Genomic DNA, 24482 nt, shown 5'->3' with positions numbered 1-24482 from the left:
GAGCCTTTGGCACCCCGGAGGAGGGTCCCCAGCGCCCGTGGGACGATGGAGGGGGTCGGAGCACGGGTGGAGCCGTGGGTGGAGATGCCCCGGGGAGCAGCTGGGGAGGCTCCAGAGGGACAAGGTGCATCCCAAAGCATGGGTGAGGGCAGGGGGCAGCCCAGGGGTGCTGTGTGGGGATGGGAAGTGTGGCTGTGGCAGGGCTGGCAGCAGGAAGGGGAGGGGGGACACCCCCAAACCTCCCTCCTGGCCCCACTGCCCTGTGGCACCTCTGAGGGGACCCTGCTGCCAACCCCCACCAGGAACGGAGCTGGAGCCCTGGGGAAGGAAGGCTCCTTGGGAGAGCATCCTTTGGCCTTGGGAAGAGCATGTCCACTGGGAAAAGCATCCCTCAGCCTTGGGAGAGCATCCCTGGGATTTGGGGAGAGCATCCCTGGGGGAATGCATGTCCCAGGTTTGCAGGGAGCATCCCTGGGATTTGGGGAGAGCATCCCTTGGCCTTGGGGAGAGCATGTCCCTTTGGGAAGAGCTTCCCTCAGCTTTGGGGAGACCATCTCCCTTGGGAAGAGCATCCCTTGGCCTCAGGGAAAGCATCCCTTGGCCTTGGGAATAGAATCCCTTGGAGAAAGCATCTCTTGGCCTCAGGGAGAGCATCCCTCCACCTTGGGGAGAGCATCCCTCAGGATACACATCCCTCCACCTAAGAGAAGGCATCCCTTGGGGAGAGCATCCCTCGGGGAGGGCATCCCTTGGGAAGAGCATCCCTTGGGAAGAGCATCCCTGGGGGAAGGCGTCCCTCACCGGGGCACTCCCTGGATCCAGCCGGGGCTCAGGAGAAGGTGACCACCTCGCCCTGGGTGTAACTGGAAGCGAGGGCGTCCTGGCAGGAGTCTGCAATCAAAGACACAAACATTAAACACATTAAACATCGTGTTCCAGCCGCTGTTTGGGGAGAAACGGGGGAGTGAGAGGGAGGCTGAGCTTCCAGGGCACCCCGACTTCGTAGGATGGAGAGAACAGACTAACCACAAAGCAAAATGGCCTTTTCCAGAGGGATAAAATGCTGCTGTTCCATCAGTAAACCAGGAAAAAATGGTTTAACAAAGCCTCAGAATGGAGCCAGAGATGGGAGACCTGGGAAATGATTCTCCAAGAGAAACCAGACGTGGAGTCACGGGGATTTCGAGGGTAAAAATGAAGAACACAGTAAAAGTGTCATTCCCACTGCAGCCTTTTCCTCCCAGAAAGCTGCTCCTGCCCAAAACTTCCCAAGCCAACCCCAAGCCAGATGTCCCAAAGCCAAGCCTGGTGCATTAATCCCGCAGTGTTTTTTCTTTTCTCTCTTTCTCTCTCCCCCTCTCATTTGTTATCATTGAATTAATTACCATTGATTGGAGCTCTGAGTCACCCACCGCCTCTCCCCATGTGCCAGGGCCTGCTTCCCAGGCGAGGGGCTGTCAGGCAGGGAGACAGTGCCTAATCCACATGGTTAGCCATGGAATTCTGCTTTAAACCTCCTGATTATGGGTTCAACCCACCTGCCTTCCCTGCAGCCCCAACACAGCTCCAAACCCACCTGATTTTCACCAAAATAAAGGTCTCGTTCTCCATCAAGTGTCACTGCACAGCTCAGGTGAGCAATGCCCAGACATAGAGGCTTCTCAAACCCCACATCCCACTGGAATGAAAGCCCCTGAATCCCACAGCTGGCAGGAAAACTTCCCACCTCCCAGGCTGGGTCTGGGGACCCAGCATCACCCCCAGCAGCAACTGGGGACCAGCTGCTGAAAATTATCCCAGCTCTTGGTTCCATCAGTCCTGTGAGCAGCTAAAAGCTCTTGGCAGGACTCGTGGCCTGCTGGAAACATTCCCCATCAGGTCGATTGATTTACCAGGGGCACAAGTCGGCTTTTAACTCCCATCTCCTCCTCCCCGTTCAAAGCCATTTTCTGTGCGAGCTCGAGACCTGCTGCCCGCGGCCTCCAGGGACCTGCCTTGGAAGCAGCTTCCCAGCCTCGGAAAAAAAAAGTTAGCACAACTAAAAATAACAAACAACAGGCCCAGGTTTTTATTTTTTGCCCCCCAGACAAAGCCACCACGAGAAAACCACCCTCCTGTCCCAGCTCATCAGTCCCAGCCCCTCTCGCCCTCACAGCCCCTTCCTCGAGGCTTTTTTTGGGTGAGGATCTGCCACCCAACATCAGTAGGGTGCTACCCTGACTTGGCACATCCCAGCTCCAAAAATCACCCAGGTTTGCTGTGGTGCTGCCAGGGCCATCCCCCCAAAATTGCAGGGATGGTGAGTTCCCACAGTCCCACTGTGAGCATCTTCCCAAACACCCTGCAGTGCTGCCTCCACGGGCTGCCAGCACCCAGCTGGGCCAGCACAACGTTTGGGTAGGTCCTACACTAACTCTGAGGAGAAGAACTTGGGGTGTTGGGGGGACAGGAAGCTCAACACACCCCGGCCACGTGCGCTGGGACCCCAAAACCCCCCACAGCAGGGGCAGCAGGGCAGGGGGGGATTCTGCTCCTCTGCCCCTCAGGTGAGACCCCCCTGCAGAGCTGCTCCAGCCCTGGGAACAACAGCACAAGGACGTGGAGCTGCTGGAGAGAGTCCAGAGGAGGCCACGGAGATGCTGCCAGGGCTGGAGCCCCTCTGCTCTGGAGCCAGGCTGGGAGAGCTGGGAATGTTCCCCTGGAGAAGAGAAGGATCCAGGGACACCTTGGAGCCCCTTGCAGGGCCTAAAGGGGCTCCAGGAGAGCTGGAGAGGGACTGGGGACAAGGGATGGAGGGACAGGACACAGGGAATGGCTTCCCACTGCCAGAGGGCAGGGAGAGATGGGATAGTGGGAAGGAATTCCTCCCTGTGAGGGTGGTGAGGGGCTGGGATGGAATTCCTAGAGAAGCTGTGGCTGCCCCATCCCTGGAAGTGTCCAAGGCCAGGTTGGATGGGGCTTGGAGCAACCTGGGCTAGTGGAAGGTGTCCCTGCCCACGGCAGGGGATGGAACAGGATGAGCTTCCAAGTCCCTTCCAGCCCAAACCATTCCCTGACTCTGTGATTATTTTTTCCACAGCACCAGGACTCATTCCCTGCCCCAGCCCATCCCACACAGGAGGAAGAGCGTGACCCCCTCCCCAGCAATTTACAAAATACTTTCTGCTCCTTCATTTACCTTTTCTGTGGGAAAAGCGTAAGGATCAAGTGCCCGGGTGGAGGTGAGGAAGTAACAGACTGGGAGCTGGGAGGCTCCTATTTATAAGCTCAACTGCATCTTATTTTGCATCTGCCTCTGCTCTCCCCGTTCCTCGTCAGCACGGGCAAACCATGGGGTTGCTATTTATTTTCTATTTTTCCTTTATTGTCATCAAATGAGCGCTGAGGATTTTTCCTGGCAGTGCTGGGGAAGCCAGGAACAGGCTCCTTCTGGGTAGAGCAATTACTCTCTTGACATCTTCACCTCCCTCCCGGCAGCCTGACAGGCCTTTCTATTTTCTCAGCTCTTTCAGGCATCTCCCAAGAAACAGAGCAGTTGTTGCAACAATAAAAATTAATACTTTGCACGCAACCCCGGGATCCTGGTGCAGCCTCCACGCAGCGCTGGGCTCCGAGCCTTCCAGGAGGAAAAGAGAAGGAAAAGCTGATGCTGGAAGGGGGAACTGCCCCCAAATCCCCTCCCTGGATCCAAAGGCTGCTCTGGTTTTGCTCCTTGCAGTGCTTTCGGCACCAGGGGTGGGTGGTTATTGGGGTTGGTCCTTGTCCCAATGTGCTGATCCATGTTCCGGAGTGGATGGATACATGGACAGAGGGATGTGAGAGCTCCAACACTGGGACAGCAACAGAGAAGTTGTGCAGCATCTCTGGAGTGTCCAAGGCCAGGTTGGACGGGGCTTGGAGCAACCTGGGCTGGTGGAAGGTGTCCCTGCCCATGGCAGGGGGTGGGACTGGATGGGATTTAAGGTCCCTTCCCACCCAGACATTCCACAGTTCCATGATTTCTGGTCCTGTTCCTGCTGTTGAGCATCACCTGTGTCTGCAGCCACAGTGGGGAGAGGGACACGGGGCACTGAAGCTCCAGGCTGCCAGGCATCCCACTGCCCACAGGCAAGGGACACACACATACAATATACACAGTGTTATCCATATATCTCTCCTCAATCACAGCATCCTACTGGGAACAAGACCCAGCAGAGTCCCCTCATCCCATGGGAACCTCTCCTGTCCACACTGGGATACCCCAACAATCCCTGCACATCCCTTGAGGTTGGTTTTTTTTTAAATGCCATGTTAGGACTTGGGCAGAGGCAGCCAAGGATCTAATCCTGTGGATTTATTCAGTTCCTCAGGAATAAATCCAACAACCCTCCTTTCTCTGGGCTGGAACGTGAGCTCCTTCCAGATCCCTAAACACAGATAAGCTCTGGGAGGATATTCAGGGGAAGTATCGGATATTCCTGCTCTATTCTTATCCTGTTCTCCAGGCAGCCAATTTTGGCCACTGTTTGAGATAAAACCCTGGGCTCTGGAGATATTTACAACTCTGCTCTGATCCACTACAGCTCCTCTTACCCAGGGGATTAAGCCCTGCTGAACTCACCCCCAAAACCAACCCAGACCCCTCTTAAAAATACCAACAAGCTGCTTTTCTCCCTCCTGCATCCCCCAAATCAGAAGGAGGTGGGGAGGAAGAGGGAGAAGATGCGAAGGGTTTCTCAGCAGTTCGGTGCCTCCCACTGAAATCCCTCCGTCTCCCTTTTGGGGTTTGGTTGTTTTAGAGGAGCTTTTTGCACATTAGTCATCCCCTCTCCCGAGTTGCATAACGGCACAGCTAAAAATTGCATCCTGTGGCAGCTCCTGCCCAGCCCTCCTTGCTCCAGTGGGGATCAGATTTTGGGGGGTCCACCAAAGGTTTTCCACACCAGACAACCAGCTCTGCTGTGGGGAGAGGGTGGGATCTCCTGGGATCTGCTCTGGGGTTGATCCTCTGCTTAAAACCCCAAATTTTGAGCATCCTGGTCTGATTCAAGGGACAGGGTTTCATGGCTGGCTCGTCCCCAAAGTCAGTGTGTGACCTTGATAAATCATTTATGGTCCAGAGGCCACTGAAATCACAGAGGGTGACCTTCCCTCTCTCAGGGGATGGGGATATTCCAGCTCCTCCTGCTTCCAGAGGGGAGGATGAGCCAGAGCAATGCCAGCATGAGCCACTGGACTCAGCCAGTTCATGGATTTTTGGGTGATTCATGGACCTGCCCAGTTACTCTGACCATTTCCTATGGGAATACACTTAAATCACAGAAATCCCAGGAATGCAGCTACACCACTAACACACAGGGTGAATCCCCAGCACAGCACAGGGGTCAGAAACCACTACAGGACATCCTGGGCAGAGGATGGATGCAGCTCATCCCAATTTCTCCCCAAATCCCCAGAAATTCCAGCTCCAGCCCTGGGTCTCTGCAGGGCCCAGCTCCTGCCATCCAGCCCCAGGATCCAGCTCGTGGCACCAAGTTTTTCCACCTCTTTTCTGCTTCCCTTCAGCTCTCACAGGGCTGGGACAGGGTGAGGGAGGAAGAAAAGCAAAATAAAAGTGAAGGGCTTCTTGTTGGCTCCGTGTAGGACTCAGAGGGGGTTGTTTTGGAGGTGGAACTGCCTCCTCCTGGCAGCTCCTTCTCTACACTGAGGGAAACTGAGGCCCAGGGGGCCTGGGATGGAGCAGGAGGGTCCTGGCTGTGGGAAACACCAAAATCCATCCCAGGTCCTTCAGGGTGTGGGGACCATGGAATTCCAGAGTCATTAAGGTTGGAAAAGACCTCCAAGATCATCCAGTCCAGCCTTTGCCCATCCCTGCCCCCCAGGGATCCTCACTCTGCATCACTCCCTGAGCTCCAGCTCCAGTTTGGCCGTGATGGAGGGGAAGGGTCTGATCCCCAAAAACCTTTTGGGGCTCTTTTCTTTTTAAACACGCCCAAAACTAAGCTCTGCTGTCCAGAAAATTCTCCAGGTGGCAGCTCAGGGTGAGCAAAGAGATTGAGAGAGCACCAGGGTGGGATTCCAGACCCCCAAAGCAGCCCCTGCAGCCCCCCCAAACCCAGATGGCTCCGGGGAGGCTGAGCTGGGGTGACAGAGCAAGACACGAGCCACAAATCAGGGACTGAAGGGTTGGTTTGAGTTCCAGAAACACCTGAGATCACCCAAAATCACCCCAAAAACTAATATACATGAGCAGCAGCAGTGTAACAGGGGTTTGGCACTCCAGCCTCCTCCTCCCAGGGATGGGGGGGGGGATCTGGTTCAAACCCAGTGCCCATTCCCATGGGAATGCTCTGCCCCACCCCCCTGTGTCCATCTCCAGAAAGGATTTAACCCCCCTTTCCATTTAGGCATCATTTTGTCTCGAATCCCTCCTGTCCCCACTGTTCAACACCAGCAGCAGCAGCTTTCCCAGGGACCCTTGTTCCTCTTCCCACCACCTCCCAGCTCTTCCTGGGAACATCCCTACCTATTATCCCTGGGAACATCCCTACCTATTATCCCAGCCTCTCCCAGGGCCCTTCAACCTCCACAGGACCTCAGGGCTGGTTTCCAAGGCCCGTCCCTGAGGCCGGATGGAGAATCAGACACAATCTGGGAAAGAACAAGTGTGATTTAGGCAGAAAAAGGCACAAAATGAGAGGGGAACCACTGCTGGGCAGGGAATAGAGGTTTATTCATCTGTTGCCTCCGGAAACTTGAGGCTGGTTTTTAAATAAAAAAAAAAAAAAGAAAAAGAAAAACAACAAAACAGAACCTAAAATTATATGAACTCAGCCATTTCCAGCACAATGAGATATAATTTTATAAGTCAACATGTCCTTCTTGTGTTTCCACCACCCTTTAGCCCAAGTGCAACCGGCCCACGGGAGGGAGGGCTCGACACCAGAGGGAATCACAGGGGTCGACCCGTGGTTTATTTGGGATTAATAATGTTTTGAGGGGGGGGAAATCACCCCAACCCCACTCCAGGGGTGTGTCCTGAACACGAGACAAGGTCAGTGGAGACGCTACAGCTCCTGCCGAGCAGTGCAGGGGGGGCTGGAGAGGGTCAGAACCAGCTGCTCGGGGGTGGAGATGTCGGAACTCGCCTGGAAACTGGAGACACGGAGTTGTTGGGAAGGGGGGACGGAGCGACACGACACAGAGCAGGGTCCGGGAGGTGTTTTAGAGGATGGAGGGGACGGGAGAGCGGGGGCTCTGCAGAGCACAGGGAGAGCTGCAGCGGGACGGGAGCGGGGCCAAGCCCCCCGGGGATCCTGCCACGCCAGCTATGCTGCTCAGGCTCCGGGATTTTCCATAGCCTTGGTGGAGAAAACACACAGGTTAGAGCCGAGCAGCCCCATTCCCAAGGCTGGGAAAGCCGGGAGCACCAGGGGGAGCGTCACCAGCCCCACACCCCAATCAACCCCCTGCAAAAATCCAGGAAGAGCTTTCTGAGGGCAACCAAAGATCCTCCAGACCTTCCCCCTCCCTTCACGGAGCAGCACTGGCCAAATCCAGGACTTGGGAGTCGTCAGCCCTGGGAGACCAAATCGCTCCTGGGGGGTGTTGGATTTTGCTTCCCAAATTTTTCTGAATGAAGAATGAAACTGGGGATTTTGTGGGCTAAAGCAGACAGGGAAAAGCAGCAGAACTCAAACAAATATGGGATTTTGAAGGAGTTATTCCCACGGCTCTGGGTTTTAAACCCCAAGCTGCTGCACACACCTTTCTGTGTGGAAAGGAGCAGGTAGATGTGCTCATTATTTTACATAAGAAATTGCATTAAAGTGCAGATGTTTATATTTCTTTAAGCACAGGAACCCTTCACACTCCTCCCAAAGAGCCAGGAATTGCTCCAGCTTTTATTGGAAAAGCAAACAGCCAGAAGAAATGCTCTCACAGGTCAAAAGCCACTTTTCTTGCTGGAAAGGCACTAAGTATTTGCACTGAAAATTGGATTTTTAGGTCCAACCTGCAGCACTGTTGCAGATGAGTCTGTCCCTGGATCTGCTGCCAAAATATGGAAAATTAATGATGCTCCCGGCCATGATGAGCCCGATGTCCCTGCGCCTGCACCTTCCTGGGTGAGCAAACCCAGCCAAGCCTGAGCCTTTCCCGAGCAGCAGCAGGATCCAGGGAAAGCAGGAGCGGGGAAGTGCCGGGGTGTGCACGGGGGCAGCGCAGGGAGTGGCTCCTGACAGCACAAAAACAGGGTGATGGACGGGCCCTGGGGCAGTGCCAAGCTTGGAACCCCTCCCTGTGTCCCACCCCCGGGGTGTTTCTGGGGCATTTTGGGTTCTGCTGGTCTGGCCAGGCTGGTTTAGGCTGGGATCAGGAATCAGTGCTCACCCCGGAGCAACCACAGCATCACCCCCCAGGAGGAGGCTGAGACAAAGCGTCACCTGGAAAAAGCTCCAGAGCACTTTAAACCTGATTTTTATCCCCTTTTAATATTTTTTCCCCTAATCATTTCTCATCTCCAGCACTCAGCAGGGAGGATGAGGATTCTTCAACCCCTTCCCACCGCTCAGCCCCCCTGGAAGCTCCTCACTTTTCAGGCCGAGGTGGGTCCAGGACACAGAGGGACAAACCTGTTGCTGACTCCAGCAAAACTTTCCCAGTCTCTGCAGTGGAAGCAGGACTAGAATCAGCCCCTGAGAAGAGGAGCAATTTCCTGATTTACTTTCTGGCTTGGATCCACCCAGCGAGAGGGGAGGGAACGAGCACAGCCCTGAGCTGGGGGGAGCTGGGGATGTTTCTCACCTACAGCAGCTGATGCAAAGACCCTCCTGCTCCCCCCAATACCCCCAAAAAAACTGCATTAGGCTCATCCTTCCTCAGCCCTTGCTCTTTTCCTGGGAGAGCTGTGGCTCTTTGGGGAGCTCACATGTTTCCCTGCCACCCTGATCCGTGTGTGTGGGAAGCAATCCTGCTGAGATCCAACAGTCCCTGAAAGCTTAGGATAACCCTGGATCCAGCACCCAAACAGCACCAGTTTGGCAAGAGGAGTTACAGGGTCGAGGCTTGCTTGGAGCCTCCATGGTGATCCAAGTTTACAGGGAGGATCTTTGCCCTCTTGCTCCGTTCTCTGAACAAAAAAGGCTGGAAAAGGGTACAGGAATAGGGCCAAAATCACACTGCTTGTTCTGATTAAGTCTCCAACACCACAGTTTGGGGCAGCACTTCATAAAGATGTTGGATTCCCCCAGGGACCCTCTGCAGCTCCAAGGGCAAACCTTCCCCGAGCCCAACGCTCCATTCTCTCCATCAGTTTATTCCCAAGCCACACTCACAGGAGCACCTGGGAAGGAGCTCAGGGCTCCATCCCTCAAGTCCATCGTGGTTTTCCACCAAGCTCAGGGCCAGGAGGAGCCACAAAGCACCAGGGGATTGTGTTCTGCTAATTGCCAGGGCTGCAGTTCATTAACAGAGCCAGAATCCCAGTAACTCCAGTGCTACCTCAGGTCACTGGGATTGCTTTACAAACAGGTTTGCTGCCTATAAAGAGAGTGAGGGGACACTGCGTGACCCCAGGGGGGCCTCCCAGGCTGGGCTTCCCTCAGGAAATACTCAGTTCCCAGTGCATGGGGGGGGGAAGGTGGGAGCAGATGGGACAGGGTAAAGCAGGGAGGCAGCAGTGCCCGGGAATGCCTGTGCTTGTTCCTAACACAGCCCTGGCCATGGGCTGCTCCTTGCTCCCCCCAGCCAGGCATTGCCAGTGGAAGCTCATGGGAGCATCCCCAGCTCCATCCCAGGTCATGGCCCTGCACTGACAGCGAGAGGCAGAGGAAAAAATCAGCTGCAAACGCTCTGGGTTTGGCCACAGAGCCAAAAATTGCTGCTGGGCCACGTCAATGTGCTGATAAAGGGGGTGGAGTTATTTAAAAGACATGTGGATGTGGCACTTGGGGACATGGGCAGCGCTGGAGGAACAATGGGACTCGATCTCAGAGCTCTTTTCCAACCTAAATGATTCCATGATTCCATCATAACCCATCTCACTGGCACTGGGGGTGCTGGACCCTTCCTGCCTCCCTATCCCTCCATCCAAGCAGAGGACAAGGCTCACATTCCAAAGCAGACTCATGCAAACGTGCCCAGCAGGACACATTTTTGGGAACTGCTGAAGGGAGATCAGGGGTCTGAAACCATCCCTGGCACCAAGGGAGCAAAGGGACACCACTGGAAGCATCCACAGGGGCAAGAAACACATTCCACATGGGAATCCACAGCACCCCAGCTCTGTGTTGCCCAGGCCCAGGTCCAAGGGGTGGTGGGCAGGGGTAACTCTTCTCTTTGAGCTGCCCCAACAAGACCAACCACTGGAATTGGGCTTGATCCATGATAAATACCAAGATCTGCAGCCTATTCCTGAACCAGCTCCATCTCCTGCTTTCCACAGCTTGCACAGACACCAGTACCTGTCCCAGGATCTGACAGATGGCCATCAGAGAGCCGGGCTCAGAACCAAGCTCATCTCAATTTGCAGAGCTGCCAAGAACCCAGGACCAGAACAAACAGCCTCAGCAGGAGATAAATCAGGAGCGAGGGAAGAGGAGCCTCTGCGGCTCCCAACGGCTCCTGCCTGGAGGCTGCTCTGCCCCCTGGTCACCTCTGGGCACCCCTGATCTCTGGAGCATTTCCCCCTGACCTCCTGGGACAGCATCCCACCCATCCCACCAGCAGGACCCAGGCATTGAGGTTCCCTCTTCCCAAAAGGTCTCAAGCATCTCTGAAGCTCCTCTGCATCCACTCGTGTCCAAGTGCAACACCATTTCAGCAACAGGGGGGTAAGTGAACCATGGACACCTCTGTTTTAAATTGTAAAAAGCACTGTGATATTTGCAGGGAAGACACCAGAACACCCCAAAAACGATCACCAAAGTGCCCTTTCCAGTAGATGCTGCTGCCACCACGCAAGGAGAGAAACCTCCCGGTCTCCTGCAACCCAGAAATGGGATTTGGGAGCAGTGAAAGCAGCTCTGGATCCTCAGCTCTTAGGGCTCCTCCAGGCTCCAGTGGGACCAGGTTCAAAGGCTTCAGCTGAAGAGATGCCCAACTTCAGCATTTTCTGAGGATGATGATCAGCACTGGCTTTCATCCCTCTCCTTCATCCCTTTCAGTTCAGCCCCCCCCCCCCCAGTCTGGAGCAGGACTGGAGCCCCCTCACATCTTCACATTAACAGGCATTAAGAAAAGAGACCAACTTCACAGGAAAAGGAACTTCCAGGAAAAAAGCATGAAGCATTTCAAGCAAACATTTGACAGTATTTGCCCAAAGATGAGCAAAGCTTTTCATTTTCCCTCTTTTCTACGGTTGAGCCGGAATGCCAAAGGGAATCCTTGATTTCCCAGGAGGAAACAACCAATTTGCTTTTACTACTGTGATAAGTGTGATTGCCCCCAAACACCTCCCTGCATCCCAAGCCCATCCAGTCTCTACCATCCCAACCACTCCCACAACAGATCCCTGAGGGTCTCCAAAGCTACAGGTCTTGGTGAGCAGCTCATCCCTCCTCCTGCCTGATCCCAGCTCCAGGCACCATTCCCTGGGAGCAACAGGCAGCAGCCTGAACACACAAAAAAACCTGCAGAGCTAAAAATCTGAGCCCTGCCCTAAGAATTATCCCAGCAATCAAGGGTGCAGCTGGATTTTGTGGCACTGGATTTACCCTCACAGGGGCTGAGTTGGTGGGAGAGGGGCAGAGAGGGCTGGGACCAGGCTGAAGGGGACTTTGTTTTCTCATGGCAGGAAGAGTTTTGTGTTTTCCTGACTCATCTCCCCCTCAGTTTCCCGTGGAAAACCTCAACACTTAAGCACAGCTCCCTTTCCAAACCCAGAGGAGCCTTTCTGGCAGCCCAGAGCTTCTGGCAAGGCAGCACTTGACACATCACAGCTCCCCACGCTCGAACCCACCGAGAGCCGTCGGGGGGGAGAGGAAAGGAAAACATGGGGATTTTTTTCCCTTCTGAAAACCTTTTGGTCACCTTCAGCCACAACCTCACCACGTGCCCAGGAGATGTCCCTTTCACACCACCCTGAGATGGACAATTGAAGCCCAGGGAGAAGAGTTGGAGGGGCAGAAGTTGGAGCACTGGGGGAGCAAAGGGACAGACCTGTCCCCACGCAGGGCAGGGGTCACAGACCCCAAACAGGGGCAGTCAGGGGGAGGAGAAAACAAAAAGTGTGAGGCCAGCACAGAGAGATGTGGTGGACGGAGATGAAGCAGATGGAGAGGAAGGAGGACATGGATTTGGGGAGCAGAGAAGAGCCAGGGGGTGGATGGAGATGAACCCCTGCCTTGGATCAACAACAAACCTCCACCTCTCTCCTCCACCTCCCCCTGCCAGCTCACACCTCCAGCCATACCTTTCTGGATGCCTCCATCAGCCGCACAGGAGAAGTCCCCCGTGGCCAGCAGGAAGCACGTGGAGGATTTCTTGTTCTTGTCCCGGGTGCTGGAGCGGCGCACGGGCCGTTTCCCCTCGTCCGTCGGCGACAGCGGCTGCTCCTCGTCCGACAGCACCACGTTGGCCTCCCCGTTCTGCTTGGAGTCTGCAAGGAGGTGGCAGAGACCCATCAGCAGCTGACAAAGCCACAGGACGAGGTGCTTGTGGTGGCCAGAAGGGTTTGGTCAGACCATTCAAGGAAGCAGATGAAACCAGGTTGCAGACAGTCCAGGCAAAACCCACCAATTCAGGGACAATCCCAGCCTGGACATGTTAATTTGGAGTAATTAACTCCAGGGGAGCAGGGCTACCCCAGACTTAATTCCAAGCAGCAAAGAGCAGCTCCTCCCCTGCTGAGGGTTATAAACCCTGCGTGAAGCCAAAGCTAGGGAGGAAACCCCCAGGTCTTTGAGATCCACCCACTTGATTGGTGGGAATTAGCTCTCCAAAAATTCTTACCAGGGACAGTGGGAGGTGCTAATTAATGTCACCGACTCCCTGGTTCCTTAGTTGAGAGGAGGCTCTGCCACGGGAGGGCTTGGCCTGAGCTCCTGGGGGGGAAGGGACAGGGCTGACCTGCTCCTGCAGAGCTCCTGCTCCCGCTGCCAGGGCTCCTGGGGCAGACAGGATGTGCAGGCACACGGAAAAGGGAGATTTATAAGGAAAAAAGCTGTTTGGGGCATTCAGATGTCCCTGCAGACGAAGGACACTGTTAAGCACGTGTTCCAGATGTGCAGCTGTCCAGGGCTGACCTCAGTGAGATCACGTTGGTGCAGGACACAACCCCTCCGTGATCCCTCCTGTTCCAGCTGTTCCAGAGGTGCCACTGGCAGCAAACCAAGAGGAAAAGGGCAGAGCAGCTGCCATGGCCAGCGGTGACACCCTGACAGAGCTCTCAGAGACCCACAGGCTGAGCCCAGGGGTTGGTGCCCACAACTGGAGCCATGGCCTATCCCGACCCAAAGGAAGGACTGGCCAAACCCCAGACTTCAGGATGAGAGCAAATAATAAATGTCCAGGGGCTGGTTTTGCTCAGGGTTTGGAACAGCCATGCAGGGATTGTGTCCACCAGAAAATGAATGGGGAGGTGGGGTCAAGCCCCAGGGAACATCCATGGATTTATCCATTTTGATGGAGGTTTCCATGGTTTATGGTGGGAGGAAGCAGAGGAAAATCTGTCCCAAGGGGATGACCAGGTTTAGATGGGAGTTGGGCAAGTGGCCTTACCTTTGTCAGCGTGAGGGAGAGGTGGGCAATGGAGGAACACCTGGAATCCCACCATGGTGAGTTGATCTATGGCATTAGGAGAGCACGGTATGTCTTTTGGAAGAGCAGGATACGGCCTTCCCCCCTTTCCTGGAGAGGGGACTCGATCTGCAGCATCCTGGTCCACCAATAGGGCCCCCAACACCTCACACCCAAAGGTCCCAGCCCCTTCTACACCGAGTTCTCACCCACCCCAGAGATGGAGGCCACACCCTGCACTATCCCCAGGGTCACAGGGGCCAAAAATATTGCCTTGGGTGCTCTCGGAGGTCTCCCCCTCCCTGAGACACCTTTGGGGTCTCACCTGATCGTTTCCGCTCGGTCGCCCCCTCCTCTACTGCCAACGGGCAGGTGTCGCTCTGGGTGCTGTTCCGGGGGGAGTTTTCCTCGGATTTGCCATAGGTGGGGGAGTCCAGAGGGGCTGGACGGGGTATATGCTTTTTCTTCTTCTTTGGCAGCTTCTGCTTGGCCATGGCCAAGGAATAGTACATCCCAAAGTTATTGACGATGACGGGCACGGGCATGGCGATGGTGAGCACCCCGGCCAGGGCACACAGAGCCCCCACCACCATCCCCGACCAGGTCTTGGGGTACATGTCACCGTAGCCCAGGGTCGTCATGGTGACCACGGCCCACCAGAACCCGATGGGGATGTTCTTAAAGTGGGTGTGGTCGCTCCCGGTGGGGTCGGACGTCTTGGCCCCGATGCGCTCGGCGTAGTAGATCATGGTGGCGAAAATCAACACCCCCAAGGCCAGGAAGATGATGAGGAGCAGGAACTCGTTGGTGCTGGCGCGGAGGGTGTGGCCCAGCACCCGGAGACCCACAAAGTGCCGCGTCAGCTTGAAGATCCGGAGGATCCGGACGAAGCGAACCACCCGCAGGAAGCCCAGCACGTCCCGGGCGGCTTTGGAGGACAGGCCGCTGAGACCCACCTCCAGGTAGAAGGGCAGGATGGCCACAAAGTCAATGATGTTGAGCAGGTTTTTGACGAAGAGGAGCTTGTCTGGGCAGCAGATGATGCGAACCAGGAACTCGAGGGTGAACCACAGGACGCAGACGCCCTCGATGTAGGTGAGGATGGGCTCCGTCTCCACCTTGTGCGTCAGCAGCACCGTCGTGGTGTTGCCGACCACCAGGGTCTCCGTCACGTTGACGTCGATGTTGAAGGCCTCGTGCGTCTCCAGGCAGAAGGTCGTGATGGAGACCAGGATGAAGAAGAGCGAGGCAAAAGCAACGACCTGGGAAAGCAGGAATTACACAGGCCATGAGTGATGTGGGGCGACCTCTCCTCTTTGGGGGAGGCTCAAAACACCCCAGGAGCTGCCAGCCACGGCGCCAAGACCGAGGGTGGAGAGCAGGGAAGGGTTCCTGGACCTGTCCTATTGAGTTGGCAGCAAACCTCGGTGTCTGGGGCCAGAACCTTTCTCCAAGTGCTACGATCTGTCCATGGCAAGGTGAGCTGGGCTCCAGCTGTGGCTGGAGATGTGCCAGAAATGACAGTTATGGGGATGAAGGGAGACCTGGAACAGCCTGGGATCAGAGTGAGACTCTGTTGGGAACAGACACAAAATTTAAGAATTTAATTCTTCAATTTTAAGAGGACAAAGTCAAAGAGCTCTCCCCCACGTGCATCCCAAATCACGCCAGATGAGAGGTTCTCATCATTCATGACTGTGAGGTTTGGGGGCTGGATGTGTCAGAGATGTCCTTTCACTCCATTCCTGCTCCCTGAGGGTCCGTGGTGGATGATGTGCCCACAAAAGGTCCCAAGACTGAGAGGGTAGGACAAGGAGAGGAGCAGGCAGAGCTCAGCCTCCCACTGAGGCCTGTGCCTGGTGACACCCAGATGTTCCCATTTGTCCCCTCTGGCAGACCAGTGAGACCTTTGTCCCCTCCATGCCACCTCCTCCTCGTGGATATCAGCGAGGAGGGTGGAAATCAGAGGCTGTGTCAGAAAGAACCACCTTGTGGTGCCCCATCAATCCTGCTCAGCCCCCTCCCGGCAGGATGAGCTCATGATGAGTCCTTTACCCAGAGCATCTGTTTCCAAGAGCCCCTGAAAAAAAAAAAAGCCTCTGAGCAGAAAAGCTCTTGCTTTTGTTCCACCTTCCTCCAGCACAAAACCACAGTGGGTTTGGCTCCCTGGGAGCAGATCCTGCTCCAGCCCCTTTGCTGCCCCTGCACTGAGCAGGATGAGACCATTTGCTGTCCAACCCACCCCAGCGGCTGCGTTGGGAAGAGCTGCTCCATGAGGCTGCTCCAGGAGACAGCCCCAGCCCTTGGCTGGAGTGAATCAGCAGCACAGAGAGCCTGAGTCACACTGGAGAAAAACCCAACCCTGGAGTGGAAGCCCAGAGCCTGCCAGGAGCATCCCTGAGGGGTGTCCCCAAGGGCAAACCCGTGGGGGGGACGGCACAGGGAGTGTCAGCCCTCCAAGGGTTTGGTGGGAGGGTTAAACCAGGCATTAATTGCTGGAGAAACCTCTGGAAGGTGAGTGTCCCACCCCAGACACCAGCTCAGGGATGGGATGAGATGCTCCTCACCCCTTAATCAGACCCTGCTGGACCACGTGTGGCTCTGAAGGCCGATGAGCCACGTGCAGTTTGGGAAGCAAATCCAACAAAAAGTGAGATCTGAAGGCCAGTTTAGCCAGGCAAGTGTCCCTACACAGCAGTGGCACAGCCAAAATAATCCGCTTTCAGCTGATGGCTGACTCATGTTCCTGAGTTTCCCTGTTTGGGAATCTCGGGAAAACCTCAAGAGTAAAAACTTGGACTCAAAGTAGGAAGAAATATAAAAGACCAAGGAAGGGGGTGAGACCCTGTGAACACTCGGGTAATGAGGCAGCTCTGCTGTGTGAGAGTGAGGTGAGACCTGATTTAGCTCCAGGAGCAAAAACAACCTCTAAAAATAGGAGAGTCGGGTTCACAGCCAGTGCAAACCATCGTGTCCCCCCCCAAACCAACAGTGCTGCTCCAGTTTTGTGTCTGACCCAAGGTGTCTCAGTCTCTGCTCAAAACTCAAGCTCTTTTCCAAAATGTCTTTAAAATAAAACCAAATCTATGTATTCACCCAGTACCACCAGTACACACCAGAACTCTCACAAACAAGTCCTGCAGAACCTGTTGACGATCTGTGTGATCTCAACCTGTGCTCAGCAGCTTGAGATGGGTGTTCCCAAAGAATCCATGGCCCTACAGGGGCTCACCAGCCTGGCAGTGCCCATGGAAGCGAGGCCAGGGCTCCCCAAATGGGGAAAAATAGTGAGGAGCTCCAAGTAGGAGGAATTTGGAAGTAGAGGTGAAATCCCGGCCAGGGCAGTTTCCCGTGGGGAGGAAAAGTGTTAAACTCCAGCTGGGACAGCAGCTGCACCAGGGACCAAATTCCCTGGGAGTGGACTGGACTGAGGAGCCAGGGATCCCATGGACATCAATGGGACATGGAAAAGGGGCTAAAAACTTGGGAGGGATTTCTAACCATGCAGTTGGCAGCTCGGGAGAAGTGCTGGAGGGAGGGAAAGATGGAAATAGCAGGGAGCCACTGAGTCAGGGCCCGAGGGGCTGCTCCACAGGGAGGAGAAATTCAGCTCCTGAGACTCTTAGTCACAGCTGAGGGTTTACATGGACACCCTGGGACTGCTGCTTCCCAAGGTTTGGCAAAATGCACCAAGACTGGCTGCTCTGGAGCATTCCCTGCAACCAGCAGCACCCCTGTGGCTCTGGGAAGGAAGGAGGAGGCCCCAAAATGGGGTAGAATTGAAGAAATCCTGACCACCCCAAACCTCACCAGCCCAAAACGGGGCAGTGTTAAAGGAATCCCCACCACCCCAAACCTCACCAGCCCAAAACATCAGGGCAGCATCATGAACGTTGCACCCACAGAGATGCTCGTGGCCCCCAGAACATCCCAGTGCTGGATGGTTACTCCAGATGGGGAACACTGGGCAGGTTGCACTCACTGGGGTTGGTTTCACTGCTCTGTGCCTCAGATTCCCCTTCTCCCAAGCCACACAGGTATTTTTCCCAGTGGTGACCTGGAAAGGTGACCATTCCCCTGGCATTGCTGAGCCTTTAGCACAGAGCAGTGAGAAGGAAGCAGAGAGCTCCCAGTACAAACCAGTCCCACTCGAGCCCCAGCCAGGGCTCCATCACGACCATCTCTGCTCCCTCCAACACATTCCTCTTGCTAAAGCCTTTCCAGGAGCAGCTCAGCACACAGGAAAACAGGAAACACGGGAGAAGCAAATCCAAATAACACCATGGCGGGGGGAGGAGGGGGTAAGGAGTTGAATTATTGTGCTTGGGTTTATTTTTAATTTTGTTGAATTTTTTATTTGGAGCTTTGCACCGCTCAGCATCTCCCTGAGGTGATGAGCCCGCAGAGATGGGCAAAGGAGCGGGTTCCCCCTTTTAGAAGGAGTTCAGCTCTCCCTGCCCGAGCATCCTCTGCGGGTGTGTGTTACAAAAACACCTCCCTGCCAAACCGACCCCTGCCCTGAGCTGCTGGTGGGTGTGAAATGCCTGCAGGATTTCTTGCCATCGATGGGGTTTTTTTACACCTCTAAGTACATCCAGAATTCCTTTCGATCCCAAATGCCCGCCTCTGTGTGTGGGGCAGGTTTCTGAGCTGGGCGTGACGGGGGATGGGACTGGGTGGGTACAGGGGGGTGTCTGGGGATTGGGGGACAGCGTTTTGGGGGTGATCTGAGAGCAGCTGGGAGAGGGGACACATGCACAGAGAGCCTGGAGATGCACCTGGTTTTGGGGAAAACATCCCGGGCATGTTGGTGCCCGTGGGTAGGGACTGTCTGTGTGCCCAGGGAGGCCCGAGGGGACTGTGGGGTCCTGCTCACGTGTGTGAGCACACGGTACTGGGGCCCTGGGGACGGGGGGGGGGGGGCCGGGGGGGTGTGTTTTGTGTGTTAACAGCTGAGAGCCTGTGCTCTCACGTGCTGATGGGCACCATGTCCTGATGGGCACCGTGTCCTCATGGGCGCCGTGGGCGGCATCGACACGGTGACAGTGGGGGACAGGGGGCCACGGGGTGTCCTTCGGGACTGCTGCTGCTGCAGAAGAGGAGCACGAGCTCCTTGGGGACAGTCATGAGGATCCCGTTTGCTTCAGGACCAGCCCTGACCCCCTCTCCACACCTTGGCCACTGAATGTGGGTTTTGGCGTGGTCATAACCCAGCGAGAGGAACCCAAGCACTCTGCCTGTCCTAGAGCAACCTCGGCCTCTGCCAAGACTCAGCCCTTCCAAGAGCAATCCCTCATCTCCATGTGCCCCAGAGGTGCCCAGGCAGCACCTGAGGGTGCAAAGGAGGCAGGGATTGGGTTTGCCTCCAGTTTCAGCCCAGCTTCCCCAGGTGTGATGCATTGGGAGGAGACTGGGAGATGATGGAAGAGGTGTCCTGTAGGATGGGGGACGGCCAACGTGCCCGATGGGAGGAGGGGGATGGCAATGAGGGCACCCACATAAACCACAAGAAAAGTCCATCTCACCACAGGGACAGAGAGTTGAAGACACAACCCCAAGCAGGGCCCCATCCCACATCCCCACCGGCGCATTCCGGGATCTTACCCTGGCCGCCTTGGACGAGTAGGGATCCTCAAAGAGCGCCCACATCTTGGGCTGCCAATTCCGACAGCAGCCACCCCCTCCAGCGGCCCCCGCCGCCCCGGGGGGCCTGTCATCCATGCCCAGGCGCTGCAAGGCCATCTCCCTACCCCCTTCCTCTTCAGGCTCCTCTCCAGCAGCCCCTCCGCCGGGCTCGGGGCTCTCGAAGATGTCCAGGGCCTCCTCGGCGTCGCGGTGCTGCCGGTAGGTCATCCAGCAGCAGGGCTCCACGTCGGTCTCGTCGATGCCCCAGTAGGTGAGCTCCTCCTCGAAGAGGGGCCCGCAGATGTCCGCGGGGCAGTGCAGCTTCCCCGTGCGGTAGTAGTTGAGCACGTAGGAGAAGATCCCGGGGTGGCGGTCGAAAAAGAACTCGTTGCTCTTCCCGTCAAAGTCAAAGTTGCTCTGGGCGTCGGGGTCGGCGAGCCAGGCCAGGCGGGTGCCCGGCAAAGTCCGCAGGGTGCTCTTGTAGGTCTCATGCCGGGTGCCCCCTACGTTGATGGTGATCTTGTCCGACTCTTCCCCTTTGCCCATCTCTTCCTTCAGGCATGTTTTGGAGGGTGGTTTGTTCCCAGACTTGCGTCCACGGTAGGAGGAGACACACACCGAGCTGATCATAGATTTCGGTGGATGGGAGATGCACGGAACGCACACCCTTCCTCGGGGCGAGGAGCCGGGGGTCGGCGGAGGCGGGAGTGGGGGGCACAGATGGGACTGGGGAGGGGAAAAGGGGAGGCTCAGGCTCGGCTCTGGCCTCGGGGGGAGCGAGCTGGAGCCGAGCCGGACACCGCTGGCTGCCGGGGGACAGCAGGGGAGGCTGCAACCTCCACCCCCTCCCAAACCACCCCCCCGAATAAAACCGCCCTAAACCGGGAGCCGGTGCAGCCCTACCGGGCAGCAACAAGTGCGGGATGGAGGGGGCCCGGGGCGGGCGGGGGGGACTGCGGGCCCAGCCGGGAGGATGCTGGGGAAGGGATGGGGGGATGCTGGGCCCCGCCGGGCGCCGTGTCCCCCCCGGCCCGGTACCTGCAGCGCCAAGCGCGGGGGGGCCCCGCCGCCCGCCCCTCCCGCTCCGGCGGCTCCCTCCGCCCCCCCCGGGCCGGGCTCGGGGAGGGGGCGGCGGCCGGGGGGCAAGTCCCCGGTCCCCGGCAGGGTGAGGAGGGGATGGATGCGCCCCCTCCGCCTCCCCTCCCGCTCCCCCTCCCCGGGGGGCTCCGCTCACGCGTGGCCGGGCCAGGGGGGCCTGTTGCTCCCCGGCGGTGCCTCCCGGGGCTCGGCGCGGGGGAGGCGGCGGGAGCGACTGCGGGGCTCGGCGGGGCTTTTATAGGGCTGGGAGCGAGCGGCGGGGTTACGGGAGCCGGCACCGCCCCGCCGGGGGGCCGGAGACCCCCCGCCCCAGCGCCCAGCCCCGCAGCCCCCTCCGGCGCTCCCCGCCGCTGCCCTCCCTCCCATCCCCGCATCCCTCCCTCCCCTCCATCCTCCCATCCCTCCATCCATCCCTCCATCCCCTCCACCCACCCCCAGCCCAGCCCCCCGCCTCCCCGCAGGTCCCCCGCACCCCCGGGCACCGCTCACCTCCCCGCGGGGCCCGACGTGCCGCTGAGGGTCTCGGGGGGTCGGTGTCAGCGAGGAGTGAACCTCGGACACCCCAGCTCCGCTTCGCGCCGGAGGGGAAATGCAGCCCAGAGCTGCCTGCGGATCTGGAGCCAGCTCTTGGCAGAGGCTCCCGCAGATCCCATCCCTCCCTGGCTCGCAATCCCTCGCTCAGCGAGAGGTCAGGAGAGACCGACCCCGGGGCCGGTGAGGAGCTGGGGGGCCGCACACAGACCTGGCCCCCCTTCCCTCCCACTGCCCTCCCCGAGCATCTCTCCGCCCTGTTTCGGCTCCTGCGTGAGCGATGTCCCTTCCCCTCCGCGGCCGCCGAGGCTGGGACCCGGGGTACCGACCACCCCCGGGGCTCTCTCCCCTAAATCCCCCCTTCCTTGGGGGGGGTCCCACACCCCCGGGGGGCTGGTGGCGCTCACTCCCGGCTCCTGAGTCAGGGGAGGAGCTGTGGTGCCCCAGGGGCCAAGGCTGTCACCCCGGGGAAGACCCGAGGGACTCATCCTGCCAGTGCTGTTTACTCCTGCACTGGCACTGCTGGTGCTGGGGGGGTGGTGGGGGAGTGTGCAAGTGGGGGTTTGGGGGTCATGGAGGGGATCCAAGCCCAGCACAGGCCTGTTATTGGGGTGGGGGGCTGATCCAGAGGGATCAGCACTTGGATAAGGGGGTCCTTGGTGCAGGGCGAGGGTGAGGGTTGTGATTAGTGAGCGGGGGATGCTGCCCCAGCATCTCTCTCTGCACCTCCCAGCGCTCTGTGGTGCGTCCCCCCAGGTCCCCTGGTCACCCCCTGCCCAGTTTTGTCCCCTCACATGTGCCCCCCGTATCCACGGGGTGTTGGGGGTGGTTGGGGCAAACGCTCCACCCAAAAAAAAAAAAAAAAAAACCCACGGGGCACGAGAGCCACGCTCAGATCTTACCACCAAGAAAGCCCTGCTCCAACTGTGCCTGCAACTCCAGAGCTTCCAGGGCCGGATCCCGAGCGGGTGGAGGCTGGCGGAGCTCCACACCCGAAGCACCCGGAGCTGCACCGGCGGGAGCGCCTGGAGCCCGAGGGAAAACCGTGCTGGAAAAATCGAGCCTTGCATCACCGGCCAGGCATCGCAGCTCAGCTCCTCAGTGGCGGCGAGGCGAGTTTGGCCCGGAGGAAGGAATGCTGCGACCTGCGGCTAATTTTTTATCCGGAGACTTTCATCCCGCCGGGGAGAGCTCCGTGCACCCAAGCGCGGCCGTTCCCGGGGCGGGAGGAGGTGGCCAGGCAGACAAATGGGTTGTATCTGGGGAAGGAAGAGATCTTTTAGCCCAGCAACACCCGCCCAAAGCTGTCTGCTCTCCAAATATGCCTTTGGATTTTTAATGTCCATGGGAGGAAAAAAAAAAAAAAAGAAAAAAAAAAAAGAAAAGAGAGAGAGAGAGAAAGAGAGAAAATGGCAAGAGCTGGATGAATAAGGGCCTTTTTGGAGCAAAAGGGAGTCACTTCTGCAGGGAACTCCTGCAAGGCTCAGGGCATCTCAGATAACATCCAGGAAAAGGATGGAATGAAGAGCAGGACCTGGAAGACCTCAAGGAGGATCAGCTCCAACCTGGAAAGCCACACATCTTGGGTGGGTCCTGAGGATGTGGTGAGGGGTCTCTGGTCCACCCCACTGGTCTCACCCCCTGACCCGGCCCAACACTCTGAGCCTTGCCCGTGGTCCACTGGGCAAGTCCCCAGAGGTGGGAGAGACCAGCACCACAGGCCATGGGATGCTCAGAGAGCTGAGTGGCCTCCTGGAGAGGTTGGGGACACGCCGGGATCCTGCCATGTCTCCATCCATGAAGGGATGGAGGTGGGAGGTAGATCAGGTGCCTCAGTTTAGGGAGAGACAATCCTGCTTTGGTGTAGAAACAGCCAAACCAACCCCTCCATGTCCTTCCAGCCCAGGCTTCTGTTACTAAAAGATATGTTGACCTCAGGAACCCCTGGGTGCTCCAAACAAGGTCTCTGCCCTCTTCCCATCGTGTTTTTGGTGGGATAAGATCCATTTCCAGTGGTGGCATCTGTGGGTGGTGGCACCCACAGCACCCTCTCCCCAGGGTGTGAGCCCCAAGAAGCCTCTCTGGGCACTCTCTTGGAGGAGGGTCTTCCCAAAAAAAGCTGTCACGTGCCCTGGGTAAGGTCCATCTTCACCATCTGCCTCTGCCAGGTGAATTTTTCAGCTAAAATTACCCATTTTAGCTGTGCAGGTTGAACAGACAGAGTTTGTAGCCCCATCCCTCTGCGGCCTCTCCCTGGAAGGGGAGCTCGCTCATCCCTGATTCCCAGGCAGGGAAAGCTTCCCAGATTCCCGGCGAGGTCCCCGTGCTCTGTCTGACAGTGCCATCTTGTGTCCTGCGCTCCGGCTGGAGCCGAGGCAGGGAAAACACGGGAGCGTGGCTGGCTCTGGGGAGAATCTGGCTCCATCCACAGCGTCGCTGATGCAATTTTGCTCCATAAAAGCAATTTGGGAGTGGGAGGAGGCTGGGCTGGAGCAGAGACGGTAGTGGAGATCGTCTGCCTTTGGAATGAACGGGAGAGGTGCGGGAGCTGTGCTGTGTCTCGGTTTCCCTGTATTTGAACATCGGGATAACTGTCCTTTTCCTTTCCGAGGTGCTCAGGGAATCACAGCAAGATGTTGCTGTAGCAGCTCCACCGTGTGTCCGTGCCCTGAGCTGTTTTGAGATGGGACACCCAAACCCCACCCCCGCTCCGACAGCACCAACCTTCACCTCTCACCGGGCTCTGAAATCTCCCTCCCTCACTGCCACAGCAAATTCAGTTAATTTTTTTTCCCAAAGTAGGTAGTTGGCTTAAATTCTACATTTGGACCCATTTCTGTGTTGGTTTTCTACCCCCTAAGTTTATTTCCTTCAGCAAGCTCTGGGATTTTCTGGCCGCTCCAGACGCTCTGGGAGCACAGGAAGGGCTGAGTCCGGCCAGCTCAGCACAGCAGTGACCCCTCCCGTGGGTCCCCACGGATTCTGTGGGGGCTGTTCCTGCATCCCCCCCGTGCCCCCTTACTGAGGATGAGGAGGAGCTGAGATCTCCCTCCCTGCTCCCCCAGAGCTGTGCGGGGTCAGAGCTGTCCCACGTGTCCCCTTGTCCTGGTCATTGCTCCTGGGGGGTGTTTTCCTGGACACCCTCTGGGCACAGACACCCCCTGTGCCACCTCCTGTCCCTTCCCTGGGCAGTGCTGCTCCTCCAGCTGGGTCAGACACTTGCCCCACTCCTGCACCAACATCTCCACATGGTGCAAAGGTGCCCAAAAAACCTGCCCTGCTCCTCCCCAGCTGCCAGTGCAGGGGGACAACTTGAGTTCGTGGCCATGGCAGTGCCCTGATGGCATCTCCAGTGCCCTGATGGCATCCCCAGTGCCCAGGGACACATCCTGAATTCTTCACCCCTTCCTCACGTTCCCAGGGGCTGGATCAGCCCTGGAGAAGCCAAATGAGCTACCAGAGATGGGGAGGAAGGGAAAGGGCAGCCCCTCTCCCCACCAAACCTGTTGCCA

At 57.2% G+C, this 24482-nt stretch overlaps 1 protein-coding gene across 2 annotated transcripts; it reads right to left on the bottom strand.

The window, feature by feature from the left end:
• Positions 1-777: 777 nt before the first annotated feature.
• Positions 778-22230, bottom strand: KCNC4 (potassium voltage-gated channel subfamily C member 4). Of its 2 annotated transcripts, none has more exons than XM_027706231.1 (5): positions 21873-22229; positions 19321-20067; positions 14042-14978; positions 12392-12577; positions 778-891 (listed from the first exon to the last, which is right to left on the bottom strand). In XM_027706231.1, the coding sequence occupies exons 1-5, from the start codon at positions 22038-22040 to the stop codon at positions 830-832; spliced, it is 2100 nt and encodes a 699-aa protein (XP_027562032.1). In that variant the 5' UTR covers positions 22041-22229; the 3' UTR covers positions 778-829. The 2 variants fall into 2 exon arrangements, with proteins under 2 accessions (XP_027562032.1, XP_027562031.1); XM_027706230.1 differs by lacking the exon at positions 778-891 and adding an exon at positions 6586-7340 and having other exon boundaries at positions 21873-22230.
• Between the last annotated feature and the right edge of the window lie 2252 nt (positions 22231-24482).

This window comes from Neopelma chrysocephalum, unplaced genomic scaffold, assembly GCF_003984885.1.
Source record: "Neopelma chrysocephalum unplaced genomic scaffold, ASM398488v2 Primary Assembly neopelma1_366, whole genome shotgun sequence".
Taxonomy (NCBI): Eukaryota; Metazoa; Chordata; class Aves; order Passeriformes; family Pipridae; genus Neopelma; species Neopelma chrysocephalum.
Note: the sequence above shows the minus strand (reverse complement) of the source record. Positions and strands in the feature narration are given on the sequence as shown.